The sequence below is a fragment of the Eulemur rufifrons genome, chromosome 6, assembly GCF_041146395.1.
Source record: "Eulemur rufifrons isolate Redbay chromosome 6, OSU_ERuf_1, whole genome shotgun sequence".
Taxonomy (NCBI): Eukaryota; Metazoa; Chordata; class Mammalia; order Primates; family Lemuridae; genus Eulemur; species Eulemur rufifrons.
Genome location: NC_090988.1, coordinates 36175274 through 36193557, shown reverse-complemented (window position 1 = coordinate 36193557; position 18284 = coordinate 36175274). Strand labels below are relative to the sequence as shown.

At 37.1% G+C, this 18284-nt stretch overlaps 1 protein-coding gene across 2 annotated transcripts in view; it reads right to left on the bottom strand.

The window, feature by feature from the left end:
- Positions 1-15950, bottom strand: part of SESN3 (sestrin 3) — a 68874-nt gene extending 52924 nt beyond the window's left edge. The window contains exon 1 of one of the 2 annotated variants that reach the window (XM_069469047.1): positions 15633-15950. Coding sequence is in view for 1 of the 2 variants with exons in the window: in XM_069469046.1 (XP_069325147.1) it covers positions 14253-14330 (78 nt within the window). In the remaining variant the exon portion in view is untranslated. Of the gene's footprint in view, positions 1-14252; positions 14691-15632 lie in introns of those variants that run through there. The other variant, XM_069469046.1, reaches the window with a different exon arrangement.
- Between the last annotated feature and the right edge of the window lie 2334 nt (positions 15951-18284).

Genomic DNA, 18284 nt, shown 5'->3' with positions numbered 1-18284 from the left:
TTATTCTAGATAGAACTACAACTAACTGAAATAATCTTTGCTTTTCAAAGAGCAATCTTCTATTCATTTAGGGTCTATGTATAAAATACATGCCAAGGATTTGTTTTAATTTGCAGGCTTCCTGATGACTTTCTTCTGACACTCCATTTACAATTGAAGAGTAAACTATTACAGGTGGAAAAAAATCCATAATTTATATACATATTTAACCTTGTTTAAGAGACTCAAAACAATAAAAAAAAGGTATCAATTCTAAATTTGTCTTCAGGACAAATATCATTTCTCCTTTGATTTAAAAAAAAAAAGTCCTTTTCTCCATGAAAGCTTAAAATATCAATCTTCCTTGAAATAAAAATAATCCAAGATGGAAAGACCCATCAGAGTCTACCAATGTTAGCGCTAAAACACTTATTTTTATGTAAGCAAGTAATTCCAAGTGATATTTTCACTCGATTTCAGTCATAAATAAGCTTCCAAACCCAATTCTCTTTTCTTCCTTAAGTTAAAGTTCAGAATCCAGCAATAATAAACTAAGACATATTTTCTTTTAAAGTGAGATTATATTATTGTAACTGAAAGTCTCAAATCTATATTTTTAAAACAGGCAAAAGGAATCTTCCTGATTCTAGAGCTGGTACTGCTATTATCATCTATAAAGAGTACGGTTTTAGTATTAATTTGAAACAATTTCCTGTTTTTTTACCATTTTCAAAAATAATCATGTTGAAGATGAAATGGATGTAAATTATTCCCATTTGTAGAAGCATTTCCTTAATAATACTACACAAATGGTTCTCAATCCTTAGAGTAAATCAGAATCATCTGGAAGGCTTATTAAAATACAAATGGTTGGGTCCCACCCAGGAAACTAACAAACTCTAGGTGATGCTGGTGTTGTTGGTTCCAGAACCATACTCCAGAACCACTGTCCTAGGCATTAAACAAATTTATTAGCCTATGGAATTTTTATTCCCTGTTAATAAAATAAATCATTTAAAATAAAACAATATCTTCAGTCTGGGGATGAGGGGAGTAGGGACAGTGAATCACAGCAATTTGGAAAAGATTTTAATTCAATCAAGACTTACTTATTAACAAGTCCTAAAAATTGCTGTCCAGTGGTTGAATAATTGCCGTGAGTTACAATAACATTCAGGAAAATAAAGCCCTGGCCAGTAGTAAATTGTTTGTGTCCCCTGTGACTTAAACTGGCCTTAAAAAACAAACAACTACTATATGATAGTGAAGAGGAACTTAGCACTTGAATGTAAATTTTTCTTAGAAATAACTGTAAACCAATTATGCATCACATACGCTCCAAAAAAGGTATGTATCAAGTTTCTGAGTCCAATCTAGCTTTTCCACTGACTTGTATCTTCATTTTAGTAATCCTTTACCTTGGATTGGTTGATACATAATAGATAGCACATTGCATTTTGGTTTTCAAGTGCTCTAAAGCTTGTCAAATTATCCATAAACACTAAAATGATTAAAATGACTAAAAAGGTAGAATAAAAAGAAATGGCATTTTATAGGAATAATGCACTCCTTTCCTCTTTTATGGTCATGTAATACATACCTGTCACTGAAAAAGTAATGGACAAGTTAGGAGTTCTAGAGGACAAATTACTTCATTTTTGTGACATCAGAGTACTTTTTATAAATGGTAATACAGTGACTTTATTAAATGCAAAAATTACTAAATATACATGCCATAATTGGTTTGAATTTTAGTAGCTCTCTAAAATGAAAGATGAAACACCCTGTAGCACACTGATGGCAGCATCCTAGTTACTTGAGATTTTTTTAACTTGGTATTTTTAAAAATTCAATTGTTTCTCTAAGTATCTGAAATTAAATGGAGTATCATTGATGTGCTCATTAATTATCAATTCTTTCCATTTTCCACTGTGACAAATATGTTCTCTGCAATAGCTCTCATAAAGATCTAACAATTAGTGAAGGAAATAAGATAAAACCACATAGATGTTAGTAAATAATTAGTAAAGGAAACAAAATAAAAAACACGTAGATTTCTTTACTTACCTTTAAAAGATTAATACTAATTAAAAATACTGTCCCTTAATAGCTGCTCATACATCATGGGAATTTGTTTTAAAACCACATGCATTAGACTGGTGATTATTTCACAAGAGAACAAGATAAGAAAGGTAATCTATATCAATGCATATAGGTTATATGCATTTAATTTTCCCATATATAATCATAACAATACACAATCAAAATAAGAGTTAGTCAAAGGACTCCCTACCAGATGTAATTTGAAGCATATTATTAAAATGCATAATTGTCAATCCTTATTTCAATGGAAATTCTGATTGAATAGGGCTTGAATCTTGCACGTTGCACTGGCTGTGTCATTGCTCTGGATATCATTAAATCCCAACCATGGAAAAATCATATACTGATGCTTTTACAAATGTGCAACATGGATAAATGGTGCCATATTATATTACTCACTGATTAAGTGCTCAGTGTGCAATTTTAAAAGCTTATCCCTATAAAAAAGCATTCTGAATGACTTGATTTTCCATTTTTAAATTATTGATATCAATTCTGCTCATCAGAGGAGGGGTTTGTTTCTACTGAATTATCTTCCCCTCACAACACTCTGCAACACAAATATTCATGTACCCCTGTGTCAGGTACTGCTCTTGTTAGCTCTGGAGTATGTGGTTCACTTGTTATATGACACATTTCTTGAGCACCACTATGCTAATGTTGGTTGAGGAAGGCAGGTAGGGAAGTAAGACTTTAACAATATAAAACAATTAGGTTGACACTTTACAAGTATTTGCTATAGAAAAACCATTATGCTTGTATGTACAGCCGATAAGCCTAAAATATTAATATCTATCATCTAGCCCATTACAAAAAGTTTGACAAATCCTGTTCTATACTGTCTGTCAAGTGAGGGGCATAAACTCGAGGATCTTTGTGAGACCCACAAGTATGTTGCAAATCATCACACTGCTTAGTAAAAACCCTGATGTTTTCATTCTACGTTCACTCACTGCCTAACAGGTAGGAGCACTTAGTGTTTGCTGAATGAATAAATACCTGAATGGAGGAAATTCATACAGTATTCAGTGATTTATAAATAAATGTTAATAACTTTAATATTTCTTGCCTAAGAATGTAACGGACAGTAAAGATAATAGCATTTGACATAGAATTCTGATAAACATAAAATGGCAATCTGTACAATTTTACCAAAAAAGAATTGTTTCTACACTCCTATGTACCTAAATGTATATTGTCTCTCATCTTCAAGAGTACCAAACACTAAATAGGTTCCTTGTGTAATAAAAAGAATACTTACTAGTTTATGCAAGTTTTGGGTATTCAACAATGCACTTTGGCTAAAAAATATTAGAACCTAGAGTTTGTAGTTATTTTTAATAGCTACATGATATAAAAATTAATCTCATGAGATTATTAACTATATAAGTAATACTCTATTAAAATAAAACTATAACACATTCCACACTCCAACTGAGAATCCACTAAGTAACATGTAAAAAGTTTTGATAAAATAAAAGAATCTGAACATTACATGAGGGTCAGTGCTAAGGTTTCTTTAGCTTAGATGTTATTTGTTTTGCTTTAATTCTTTTTTTTAGTGGAATAAATTTGCTGGACTGATTTGTTTTCCTTTACTAATTTACACTAAAACATTAAGTACATGTTAAACTTCTAATTTCACATAAAAAGGGAACTTTTCTGGGGAGTTGAAATATGAGGTTTTTTCCATTTATGTTACCTTACAGACAACAATGAAAAATGAAAAATATTTCACTCAACTTAAAACACACCATGCTGGGCCAGAGCATTAGTCAGTACAAAGTGAACAAGGATAAGCCAACTTGACTCTGGCCCTTGGTTGTCCCAACACCCTACTTATCACCCAAGTAGTTATCTACATCTTCATTTCAACTCCTACCTGAATATTGCAGGAAAATGCATCAACACTGTTTTCCTCTTAGATACAACAATCAACTGACAAACACATCCTTGAACACATTAAAAAATAATTTTTGCCAAAATCATTACCTTTTTAATATTGAGTAAACAAGTCAGGAAAGACAGTCTCTAGTGAAGCAGTTAGCTGGATTTCAGGATATATTTTCCTCTGGAAACAATTTTATACCTAGTGGTTAGGTTTCCAGGCTAATCAATAAATGCCTATTGAACATACCTGTAATATTAATAGTACTCTGGAACTTGATCACATATCTTACTGTGTTTCCAAGGAAAACTCTCAGAGTTCCAATATACAAATAGCAGAATCACATCTCCCATAAATCCCATGCCCCAACACAAACCCTTTGTAAGACTAGAAACTTCTGTGATGTAGTATTGTGGGGGCTGCAGATAGGGAAAGGCCAGGAGAAAGATATCAGTCTCAGGGTTTCTTTGCTTCCTTTAAACAACATTTTGCCCTAACATAGAAAGCCAAATGAATGGTGGAAATGAACATTCATGCTACTTCTTATCTTCACAAGTAACTCTTTTTTGTTGCAAAAAAATCTACCAAAAAATGAGAATGTTTCATAGAGGTCCTATTCAAGAGATGTAATACTTAAAATGTTTCTAGACAATATCTTTTGTCACAAATAATACAGCAATACTGAATGATTCAATGCTATTATGAACTAATTAATGACTGGTTGGCAGGAGGAGGAAAGCAAAGTATGATGGGAAGTTAGGAAAAAGTTATCCTGAGATTAGGAAAGAATGGTCACATAATTAGGGATTTATGTATTAATACATAAAAGAGCTAACTGGATAGGCTAAAATTTTTCAATAAAAACTTTGTTTCTTAATTGCTTTAATCTTGGTGATTTTTGTTGCATTTCTAATGTAAAAAAAAGTAGGATATATCTGAATTTGAAGTCACTATTAATTTCTTGAATAATCAGGTCCTATTAAGTTTCATTAATTTTACATTTTACAAGAGGCTTTTTCATAAAGAAAAACATGTGGATGCAAGGCAATGCAGTGTTTATACCTGTATAATGAGCTAGGCTTGGGAGTTCAACCTGGTTCCAAATCCTGAGCCTGCCACTTATTAGTACTATGACCTTGAAGAAGTTATTAAGCCCTCTGAGTCCCAGTTTCTTCATCCATAAAATGTGAGTAATAATTCATCATGGGTCAATTGTGATGCTTAAACATGATAACATATGTAGAGCTTAAATACTTCACACAGACTATGGCACACACACAGTATTCAACAGAAGCTACTGTTACTGGTATCATAAATGTGTTTTGAAACTAAGAGTCACAGTCTCAGATAATTACAATGATCTTCCACAAAATCCAGCTTTATTTACCCATGAGATAAATGTAATCTAAGTATTCAGCATATATATCTATAATTGGAAAGATAAATTTCATTTCTTCAACTGACCAGTTTCATCTTTGCAGTACAGGAAAATATAAAAATAAAATATATAGCTAGAAATAGAACATATCCCTCCATTATAAGTAGCTATTAATTAGCAGAGAATAAAGAGAAAATAGTCTTACTCAAATATATATTTTATACTTGTTAAGAGGTCTCTGCTGCAAGAAATAATATGGCCCTAAATCAACCATTTTTATACCTGCTCATCCTTATTCACACATACTATTTTCAATATATTCTTTATGAAACATAAGGTTAAATGCCTGCCATACCTTATCAGAAGCCTTGAGCAGCAAAATGCGAGGTATTTCAATCCACCATTGAGTTCTGAATGGGATAAAATATCCCATAATATTCATGTGTCCTTCAGGGGGCAGCCAATATCCTGGCCCATAGACCAATAAATGATTCACTTCTGGGTGGATCTAAATAGTAAAGGCTAGTTATGGGGTAGTCCAGGCCTATGAACAATTCTGTTTCACAGTTACCAAGGGAGTGCCTGCTGGCCAAAGGGATCACACAGCTGGCTTGGGAGACTTCCAAAATAAAGGGCTTACGGGGAGGTGGAGGAGGGAAAGGCTTAGCCAGAATTCTATAGTCAAACTGGAAACTTAGGAGGTGGCCTACAGGGAATCTTAGAAGTTTGAAGGTATGCCCTTAACTACTCTAAAACAACCATCCCTTATAGAACACTAGCAGATTCCAAGACATAGGGCATATGTCCATTTCAAAGCAATGGCTACTTTACATTTCTGAGAAGGACCAGCAGCTAAGGCCAGTGCCTTGACCCTCTCTCTTGGTGGACAACCATTCTTGCTCCCTATAATTCCCTTCAAAAAGTGATCTGATATTTAATTGAAACATTTTCATGGCCACAAAGATGACAAAATGTTTAAAAACAAACAAAAACAAAAAATCCCAGGCACCAGGGTATTTTCTCAAATAATCTTTGCTATTGCAAATTCTGAAAGTGTTCCTTACAAATAGAACAAAATAGGGCCCTAAAGAACAGACATACCAGACATAGTGTGAAAAATCAAACAAGATTTCATTTTGTTAGCTATATTATATCCAATATAAATATATCACCAATATTTTTTTTAGATAAATATCTTTAAGTCAAAATCCCATTTTGCTAAAAATAACTCTCCATTAACCAGATCCCAAATAAAGAGGCAATCTAGTAGGAGAAAGATGTATGTAATTGTTAATTATAATTCAATATCCTAAATGCTACACGTGTAGTATAATTGGATAGCACAGCAGTCCAGAGGCTAGAGGGAGAAGGAAGAGAGTTGAAAGATTAGAAAAGGTTTTTTGGAGATGACACTAGAGTTTTGAAGAAATTTTTTGGAAGACAAATAGGAATTCTACAGCTTTAAATAGTTTATATTGCAACTACTTAAAGGTTTAGGGTAACTATCATGGGACACACAACTAAATGTTTTGGCTCGGTAATATATTCATATAGTGAATTCTACTTCCTGCCCCCCATTCCTGTTCCTATCAGACTGATGTCTAAGGGACAAGTTAGAAACTGGCAGTCATTTGTAGGTCTCACCAGATCTAATCAGATAGAGTGTATGCCCATGACTTCAAGACCACATTGAACTGCAGGTAGTTTCTGGCTGCCATAGCTTTCATGTACAGTGTACCACACCCCCTCCACCTCCCCACGCACACAAAACATGAAGTCCCCTATACCTTTGAGCATTGCAGTGTTTAGGAACTCCCAAATTCAGAGCTGTACTGTCTCCTGTTAACAGTGGTGATTTTGTTTTTCTTCGTTGTAACAATGCTTGTTATCAGCACCCTACGTGAATACTTCTCTCTCTTCTCCCTGATTCTTTCTTGTCCCGTCTGTTGCTGCTGCTTCTCCCACACTTCTCAGCTTTCAAGCCAAAAAGGCTAACCTTGCTACTCAAGGGTCTTTCTTTCCTTTTCAGCCAAGAACCAATCAACTAGAACATAATGGACGTATCTTTCATAATCTTTGGATCTGACCTTTCTTCAGTGGTTGTATAGTGCTAAGGAGATATTTTTTCAGAGCCAAAGAGCTTCCCCCCGCCCCCCCCCCCCCCGCCTTCCTGGTTTCTATGAGGTAAAAAAGATGCTCATGAAAATTAAGAAAAAGATCATTTCTAATTAGCCAAAGTCTTACTGTGGTAGTAGAGGAGCTTCTAGATGTCACTGAAAGGGTCCTAGGGAGCATTTGCAAGTGACCCCACATAGAATAGAGATGACTGGGTTAGCCTTATCCATATTTTCTGTCAGTAGTATGAGCTTTTTATTTTCCCCATAGAATTACATTTATATGTACCATATACTGCCACCACTAACTCTGGCTCTGCAGTTCTTAAATGTTTTGGTCTTGGAATCCCCTCACTCTTAAAAATTATTGAGGACCCTAAAAAACTTTTGTTTGTAACTGTCAATATTTACTGCATGAGAAATTAAACCTGAGAAAAGTTCAAATCTTTAACTCATTTAAAATAACAAAATCCATTGTTAACATATATCACATATTTTTACGAAAATAACTTTATTTTCCAAAATAAAAAAAGTGAAAAGAGTGACATTTACATTTTTTCAATTCTCTTTAATGTCTATTTAATACAAGACAGTTGGATTTTCCACATTCAATCTGTTATGATACGTTTTGATTGAAGTATGTGAGAAAAATCCAGTCTGACACAGCTATATAGTTGGAAAAAGGAGATTAATTGTGAATATTTTTCTTTGATATCACACCAAAACTCCACAAATGTAGCTTTTTAAAGGTTAGTTGCAATGTGGAATCTAAAACCATATCTATAACCTTAACTTTCTATATTAAAATCCATTTGTCCATCTTGAAGTTTGAATGGATCTTTTACCCATATAATATTTTGATAAACATTTTCTCAAAAATTAGCAAAATGATACTGAAAATTCAAGGAAAACAACTGACAATATTCATTGCCAGTGATAAAAGAATGCTCAGATACAAAGATTATGACCATTGTGCTCTAACCGGTTGGATCTTGGCTGAAAAGAAAAGCCCAGAACAGTATTGCCTGTACGCCTTGGTCATTTGGAAAATATTGGTTCAATGAGTTATGTAGATCTTTCAAATGTTAACACATTTTGTTATACAATATCAAGAAATCACATCCATTAATAAATATCACCCTTGATCTCAAGGGAAGAGCCTTTAAGATGAGAAGCTTTCGGGCTAACAGTGGCAGATACACATTTTCCAAAATTCTAATTTTTCCTTGAAAGCTTAAATTTTATTACTAGCAACAAATATTACCTGTTATTTTCCTTGAATTTTCAGGGCCACATTACTCATTTTTAAGAAAATGTTTATCAAATACCCAGGTCTGAGTAACCAAAGTTTGTCTGACAGGTATCCTTTCAAGTAAAAACTGGGCTACATGAAAAAAGTGGCTAGTTCAGCTTGCAACTAAAACAACTGTAAAAGTTTTCCCCTTGAGACAGCCAATCTTGCTATGCAGAAGTGCTTTATACATTTCCCATTTTGTCACACAAGATATTAAAAATATGGACAGTCAAGGGTCAAGATTTAACAAAATTTAAATTTTTACTCCTTCCTCAAGGACATTCTTAAGTGAAATTGGCCTTTTTTCCACTGCTGAGTTTGTGGTGGTGAAGAATACATTGACTTCTGTTTGGTGTCACTCCCCTGATTTATACTAAGAGACCAGCAGTTTTCCCCCTCTGCTTTTCCAAGCAGTAAAAAAGGCAAATAAAGTCTTAATATAATTATGAACATAGTTTTGACCTCTCAGGCCCTCTGAAAGGGTCTTGGACATCCACAGGGGTGTAAGGATCATACTTTGAGAACTGCTACTTTATCTTATTAGGGAATTAATCAAACAACTGTTAGAGAAATAATAAAAGTAGCCAGCTTACTCCTCTCCTAATCCTCCAGTTGATATGCAATAATATGTGAAAAGAGTGGCTAACTTTCATACTTCTAACCAATATTACCTAGAGAATTGTAGGTACCTATGGGCAGTCCACAGATGCTGAAGCTGGGACTGGGGATATTCCCCAGCAGCCACAATTCTGCAGGGGACAATTAGAATACAGTTTATTACAGAGGCAGTATTAAGAATTAAATGGACATCTTATTAGTTGTATGACAGAGACCGTGTTGAGAATCAACTGAAATAATGTGAAAAGCACTCTAAAAATTGTGAAGGTCAATACAAATTTCTTATAACCCAATCCTTTCAAAAGAAAAAATGAAAAGGATGAAGAGATGGAGAGAAAAAATTAAGAGACTTTTACTTCCATAACTCTTCTCCTAAACTAAACTAATTAAAAACTCTTTGCATTACCCTAGATTCTACCCCACCTTTATTAAGCACAATCATCCTTAATTTTTAGTCTTTTCAAACCAAATATCAATTCCCTTATCTGCTAAAGTATTAATGAGACAATTCAATTACTTGAAAATCTAAAAGCAATGCACCAGATTATCATTTAAGTGAAGGAGATCAGAAGGGTAGAAGAATACAAATAGAAATATGGAAATCAAAAATAAGTAAAAAGGTCATTCAAACTAAAAGCATAATCTTTACCTCTCATTTATAGACAATAATAAACCAGGACAGAAAAGTGGGTATTAACCAAATTACTCAGTATATATTGAAATATATTCCCGCAACACACAAAAAACTAAGGTATTCTGGAAAAAAGGGCAATATGTATAGGTTTGTCCTTTTCTTTCTTACAGTTATACTTCATGGTTTACAAAGTACTTTAACACACATCTCTCTCAAACTATGTAGCAACTTCTAAGGCATGTAGAAATTATCTACATTTTACAGATAAAACTAGACTTCAAAATTAAAAGACCTGTCAAAGACTTGTAAGCACATCTTGTGGCTTTCAGTATCACTACATTAGTTATGTTTTTATTTATTTGATGGTGGGGAGTTGGGGAAAGCAGCAGAGTCCCTTTTACAGATGAAATCTTATATTGAATGTGAACTTAAAGGCATATAAATATACAAAGCAACAACTTTAATATGTATTTTAGTTATAAAGTAATAATTAATGATAATAAATTTGTATTTTCACAAGTAAAAATTAAACATGAATAGATATGGAAGGAAACATTTTAAAAAGGCCTGTGCCTTCATAATCAATGACAATCTTTCTTTTCAATGACATAGTAACAAAAAAGTTCAAATATATGTACAAAGATAGTAGAGCAAGTTGTAATTCAGGGCCTGCACAAGAATAATCTTGTCACAAAAGATAATTATGGTAGGATCCAATGTATCAAAATTATATATTACACATTTGGGGGTAGCTGTACTTTGAAATTATAGTTTAAAAATAATTTAAATTCTTTAAAATTTAATGCAACTCAAGAATTTTAAAACCCTGAAGCATCTTAGGGCACCATAGAAAGCAGTTTGAAAACCACTGCATAAAGATTTGCCATCATGAATTTACTCTACTAGTTCATAGATAAAGTGAATCCATTCTATTGGCTAAACCATATAAAATTGCTATTATCTGACAATATTGACTACAAAAATTAGGCTCATATGGTTAAACCTAATATTTTCCATTTTAATCTGGCAGTGTCTATGCTTATAAAACCAACAAAAAGTTGTCAAAATATAATTATATAAGAACCTAAATATATTAAGAATTTTTAAACCTTAGATCCTCTAACTTGCAGTGCAGACTTCTATTGGCTTAAGTGGTACTAACTTCTCAATACTCAAAGGACATTGTAATTTGCCACTTTGTGTTTACTGGAAGATGAGTGGACAATTACCTACCTTCCTCAATGCAGTTTGGCACTCCACTTTTGAAATTAAAAGGATCACATCATCTAGTTGTCACTGGAATTTCTTCAAGTAAAATGTATTATATTTCAAAACTCATTAACTTTACAAAGTAAATAGAAGCACTTCCTCTTTTATTAAAAACTTTATTGAATTACCTCATTGACAACAGAGCAAGTTAGGCTTAACAGGAGTTATGGATTGGAGGATAGTTTTGTTTGTTCCTTTGTTTCTAGATAAGGTTTCTCTCTCCATTCTTAGGTTTTTACTGACCTAAGGTTCCCAAATTAGGTACATTCAATATTTATTTTGGAAGACACTGAATCAGAATTGTAAAGGCACTTCTAAAAATAAATGTGATTCTCATACAATAAACAGTTCAAAATTCAGATATTGGGTTAAAACAAATTATTTCATTAGAAGGTGAATTCTATTCCTTTTGAAGTTCCTCTAAAATTCAACACACTGCAACAAATTAAGCTACTTATTGAGAGAAAAAGGCTTTCTGCCACATTTAAAGGTGACCCTTCCCCCACCATTAATGAGGGTTATAATAGCAAAGAGTAATTCACACTGGATGCATTTGAGTTTCATTCTTCCTTTATGAACTATACCAAACTAAAATTCAAAGTACTATGATTCACTTGGCTATTACTAAACATTTTATTAAACAGAAAAAACAAGATAAATTCAAAGAATCACATTTTGAGAGTCATAGATGAATTTTACTTAAATTCTTTCTATTAATAAGAAAAACATGTCTTTATTAGAAATACATTCTTACATGCTATATTTAGAATGAGCAAGAATTTAAAATGCTAGATGCTGATTTTTTTTAAGAGCACTTAAGAATAGCACTCTTAAAAAGCTACAAATGTTCCAAGTCATGTCATAACTGGCTGAAACAATCCCATTTCCAACTAAGTTATTTCATGCTACTGCATGAATCAATATTAAATACCTTGGAGTTACTAAAAACTGGAATATTGGCAGAGATGTGCACACCAATTATAAAATATGAAAAGGTGAATACTCATTTTCCACATCTTTCTTTTAATAAAGGCTAGAAATGAGGATATTCTTTCTAGGTAAACAGAAATAGTTTCTCAAAAACTAAAGGAAAGATGTAAAGATGTCTCAAATGCTAGCAAAGTATCATGGATCCATAGCCATAGTTCTCTCTCAAAAACACAAAATACAATATGCTTTGATGCCTAATATCATGTCCAAACATTTTATTGGCTTAATAAATTGCCAGAGCCATTAAAAAAATTTATCAAAGTCAATATAGTGCTTTTTTTCTCTCTTATACAATTAAAAAACATAACTTGCTGTCATTTTAACCAGGCCTGAATTTAATCAAACATGTCTCAAACAGCACATTTTTTTCATGTGAAAGATATAACATCACTTTTAAAGTTAGAAATAATATTTTCTAAGAAGCTAAGTTCAGATGACATCTGGCCCTGCAGTGAAAGAGTTAACATTCAACTAAGCTGATCTGCACTTCTGATCCATTACATTTCTCACAAGCTGCCCTACAATGAGCTGAGCAAGTATCAACTGTAATTTGATCCCAGAGTTTATGGAAAAAAATAACTGCACATACTCAACATGCACATTTAATAAAAATCTATTTCAAGAGAAATATAACCAATAAACACAATTTAAGGCATATTTAACTGTTCGATTAACTTCATATCTGCAATCCCTTTGCTCCCCTCACGCTCTCAAATAAAATAGGGGGAAAAAAAAGGCAGCAGCCCTACTGCAGGGAAAAGAGGCTTGAAAAACAACTTTGATTGGCACTTGGCCTGACCCACGGAGGAAGAAAAACAGTTTTTGGACAAAGAGCGCAAATATTTGAGCTTGCTTACTTATGTGCTTTTTTTTCCTTCCTTTTTTTTTAAAAAAAATATATAAAGAACAATCCTAAAGTGAACCATATTTAGAGAAATTGACTAAAAACGGTACCATATTCATCTCGGTCTTTCAGTCCCGATGCATTTGCACAGCTCAGCAATTTTAATTCATTTGTACTGGACAAACAGAAGCATCTCACTTAATGAAATGTAAAAATAGAGCTTGGATAAGAATAAATTGATTATAATGTTACTCAGGAGCGGCTGTTAAAATCTGATTAAAAACTCTTCTCGGTCTAGAGAGACATTTTTTCATCCCCTTCCCCATCCACCCTCCCCACGGAGAGATTAAGCCAAGTAAGCTAAACAATACAGGAGTAAACTTTCTATCAGTCACTCTGGGAAGCAGCAATAAACTGATGGTGCGTCTGATTTTTCCGGATCAACACGGGGTGGGGGTGCTAAGGATGGATAACCCACGTCCACCTCAGTCTCCTCCTCCCCCAACTTCAGCTTGAGGAACTGTAAGGTCGAATAGCATTTCCCATGGGCATAAAGTTCAAGATGCTCTACTAGTTCCTTTCATGGCTGAACTATAGACGCAGGACGATCATCAAAAGAATGTGAAAAGGGGGTGTTGGGCAAGGCACGCAAGGCAGAAGCAACCGAATAAACAGAAACAGCACCCGCAAAGAGTTAGCCTCAGCAAAGCGGAGCCGGGTTCCTCAAGCCCAGACCAGCCTGCTCTGATTTCACACTGACCTCCATCGACAGCTCAACTGCACAGGGAGAAGGATCGAGCGGGTCCCTCCCTCCCTCCGCCCAAGGAGCAGACCTGGAGTAGCAAGGTAGAGAGGCGAGCCGGAAAACAGACCATAGGCATTAAAAAAAAAAAAAAAAAAATTAAAAAAAAAAAATCCCAACCCTTCGGTACTAGCGTCTGTCCCGGTGGAGATTAAAAAGCAGCAGCGGTCCAAACCGTACACCCTCAACCCACGCCCCCTTTTTCAGTCTCCGCGTAGAGACGATGCCCGGGGATCCCACCGAGCCTCGCTCCCCGTGGGGTGCGCCCGGGGCCGAGCACCCGCGCCCCGGCCGGCAGGAAGCGCCCCTCTCGGGCCGGACCCCAGGCCGAGCCCGTACCTTCCGCAGCACTTTCCGGCAGTTGGTACAGAGCAGGTAGTTGGCGGCGGCCGACGGGCTGCTGCTGCCCCGGTTCATCGTGGCTGCAGGCGGGCGCCGAGGGCGAGAGCGTACGGCGGGCCGAGTCCGGGCTGTCACTGCCGCCGGCCGCGCCGCTGCGGGGCCGGACCGTTCCCCCGCCGCCAGCCGCGGTTCAGCCTCAGCCTCTTCAGGGCGGGATGTCGGGATGAGAGGCTACGGCCCCGAGAGCCAGCGGCGCTGCCCGAGGCGACCACCGCGGCGGCTGCCCAAGCGACGGCGGAGACGGCGGCGGCTGCTCCTCACCGGCCCGTTGTTCCACCCGCCCCCATCCTCCAGACCCCCGCCCCCGCCAGGCTAGGAAGAGCAGCCGCCACCGCTGCTGCCGCCGCCGCCGCAGCCGCCGCAGCGCCTCAGTGCGGCCCCGCCCCCGCCGCCCCACCACCTTCACCACCTCCACGCTCTGGTACCGCCCCCTCCCGCCAATCGGACAGCTCCGGCCACGCCCCTAGGGCGCTAGCCCGCAGCCAATGAGCTCCTAGAGCCCGGCTGGGAGCCGCGCCGGCCAATCGCAGGGGCCTAGGACGCCTTGAATCTCCGGGCAAGTTAAGTTTATCTCCGAGGCTCGGAACTGAAGGGAGATGGCGGGTTAGTTAGGTAATGGAGTGGGAGGGTATACGGTTTGCTCTGCTCCACCAATAAGAAAAAGAGGGTGTGTCGCATGCAAATATATGGCCTCTCAGCCCCACCCCCAGTGCAAGCCACGCCCCCTCCTCTAGGTCCCTGCCGAAATGGTGGGGAGCGTGAGATAAATAGCTGGGAGCTATGGCTCACTAGAAAGTGTAAGACTGAGCTGAACATTTCCTCATCTCTTGAGAAAGAGGGACGGAGAGGCAGGTTAAACGTTCCTTCCGTCGGCCAGTGGTTAAGCTTTTTCTCAGCCACAATCTAAGTTTAGCTGTAAAGAACACTGCAGTTATGTAGCAGTTTGCATACAGGGATCTCAAAGAACTTTATGCATCATTTATTGTGAGCCTTGTTTTGCCAAACACCAGTTACCTGAGGCTTGGGAAGGGGTAGGGGATAAAATGTCCGAGGTATATTTGTAGAATTAATGGGGGGGGGTGGTAAACACAAAACCTCTGGTTTAGCGGTTTCCTCCTCTATCTGAAGCACCTTCTCTCAGTCCTCTTAAAGTTCCTTTATGTATCCAGCACAAAAGGGCCAAAGAGGTTTGTTTGTCCTCTCACTCAAAAGCCCTTCCTGAGGCAGCTGTTCGGATACATGCAGAGCACAGGGCCCTGCTTGGGAAGGAAGGTTCAGAGAACAAATTGCCGTTTAAAACTATTAGGCCAGACCTGCCTGTTCCAAAGCTAAAAATGGTGAGTCAGGGTTTTAGCGTCCGCCTTCTGGGGAGAGAAGGCAAACGTAATTGGGGGAAGCGCCGGCTGACCGAGTGCGGGTAGACAGGCGGGTGGGGGTGGGGGATCGGGTCTCCCGAAGGGGCCGGCAGTGCGGGTCGGATGCGGGTTCCCGACGTTGGACGCCCGAAACCTGCTCCGGAGTGAGAACAAAGGCAAGCGCAGAGCGAGAAGCTGATTGGTGCCCGGTCCTCACCGGTGTCCTCCCGGCCCCGGAGATAACTTGCATCGCCCACTGGCACGGAGCGCCGTGCTCGCTCCCCACCCGGCCTTGGCCGTGACCACAGGGCTATGCGTTATGACATCACCTGTTTTCGATTTTTAGAACCTGATTAGTATTCTCGGCTTCTCCTTTTTTAAAGGTCCTTAGTGTACCAGGATTTGTGAAGGCCTGCGGTTCGCAGAATGAAATCTGTGGAGGTGATTTAAAAGAACAGTTTCACGGGTTTGCATTTCTTTTCTTTTTAATTTAAAAAACCACCCTGGTTTCCTTAGGGATTCAGTGTGGTGTTGTGATGCAAAATCAGAAAGGTACACTTGGAGGAGCTAGCAAGTTTAGCATATCAAAGCTATTAGACCAAATTGTGCGGTTAAAACTGCCAATCTCCTCATTTCTCAACAGCTGTCTCCTCTCTGTCCCTTTTAGAGACCAACAAGTATAAACCAAGTCTACACAGGAACAAAGGAAATTGAAATCTGCCGGTTTCAGGTTTAAATAGATTAACATAGAGTGGAAAACCCCGAAAGGGTCCAGGTTATGTGGTTGGGTAAATGTGTTGATCTATTTAGCTAAAGGTCGCTAGATGCTATGTAGAATTATGAAACCTAGAATAGCAATGATGTTGGAAAGGTGCTTAAGAATCAGAAGAAAATGTAAAACCAAGAAAATTCAGCAAAGGAGGGAATTACCACATGCCCTTCAATGCAGAGAACCAAGAAATCCAGGGAGAAAGTCAGCAAGACACAGTTTTTCTAAGAACTGAAACACATATGTGTCCCCATTTAGTGGTAAATTTCTTGGGCTATGTTCCTGGCTGGTTCTGTTTTTTAAAACAGATTTTATGTGAGTACATTTTAAAAGAAAGGAGAAATTGAAGGATGAAGTGCATTTTTGAGCAGATTGAATTTTCTCAAATAGTATTTTAACTTCATATTGTTTTCTAACACATTCTTCTTATAACCTTTTCTTTTCTTTTTTCACTTAACAGCTAAAATCCTTTCGCAACAAGGTCCTTTAAATTCTTCAGTAACTAAATCCCCCAGAAAGGAAAGCCAAGAGAGTTCAGCGCTATACAATTACACCCTCTAACAAAGCTTGCTAAGGGGGGTTTTAGAGAATTAATGTCATCAGTGATACATGGATCAGATGATGGTTCTCCCTACCAAATTCCTCCAAACTTTTATAATATTTATTGTCTATAGTGCCATTTATTTGACAGTTAATCATGTACTGCACTGTGACATTTCTTATATTGAACCATTATATATGTTTTTATGTTCCATCACTGAACTACTCAATGCCAGTAACTCATTCTCAACACACAACCACCACCCTTTCTGATTCTCACACCCTGGCTCCCACTGTGCTTGTTCTCCTCTCTCATGGTCAAGTCCAGCTTCTGGACCCCTCCTTTCTCTTTCATTCTTCACCTGGCCTTCCTTCCTTTCTTAAATAGTCTGTATACCATAAAGAGAATGTGGTTTAGAGAGTAAGTGATTTGCAAATCCAGGCTTACACTGATAGTTAAGGGGGAGAGAAACAAAAGCCAGTTCTTTTGATTTCACACAGAACTAGGAGAAAGTCCTCCCCTATTGTTATCTGCTATGTCTAAAACAAGGAAGAGCTTTAGAAAAGTAGGAGATGGGTGAAAATTATAATCAATGTTGAGAACTACTTTTTAATTTTTTATTACAAAATTAGGATGATACTTCATTAAATATTTTACATTTTAAAACTCTGTTACATCATAATCACTTTTCCTTGTTGTTTTAAAATATGATTTATTTTTTTTTTTTTGCAAGGAATGCGTAGAATCACATGGCTTGGATGTACCATAACTTATTTAACCATTACTCCATTGTTGAACATGTAGGCTTGTTTCTGGTTTTTCATGGTTGTAATGATGCTATAATAAACTTCCTCATACTTAAATTTCTGGCAGCATCTCTGATTCCTAGACATGGAGTTTGACTAAAATGGTATGAATATGTCTTAAGGCTCTTGGTGCAACTTACTAAAATATTTTGTGGAAAGGTTTGAATAAGAACACACACAGGTGACAGCAATCATTCGAAAGCACAAATCTGATCTGTCACTCTCATGTATAAGGCCTATCAATATTCCACTTACTTCTACCTCTAATCCCTTCCCCCTCCTCTGCCATTTTTCTGTCCTTTGAAAGTTTTCCTGATACAGTCAAGCGTCTGTAGTACCTCTCTACAACTCTTCCTTACCATCAAGCTCACTACTGAAATCATTGTTTAAAGTTGTTTTCTCATTAGACTTCAAACCCCTTGAGGGGAAGGGTAGAGTTACATTTCCTTTGACTCCTTTGCTCCTAGCTCAACCCACAGCTCAACTGTGCACTGAAAA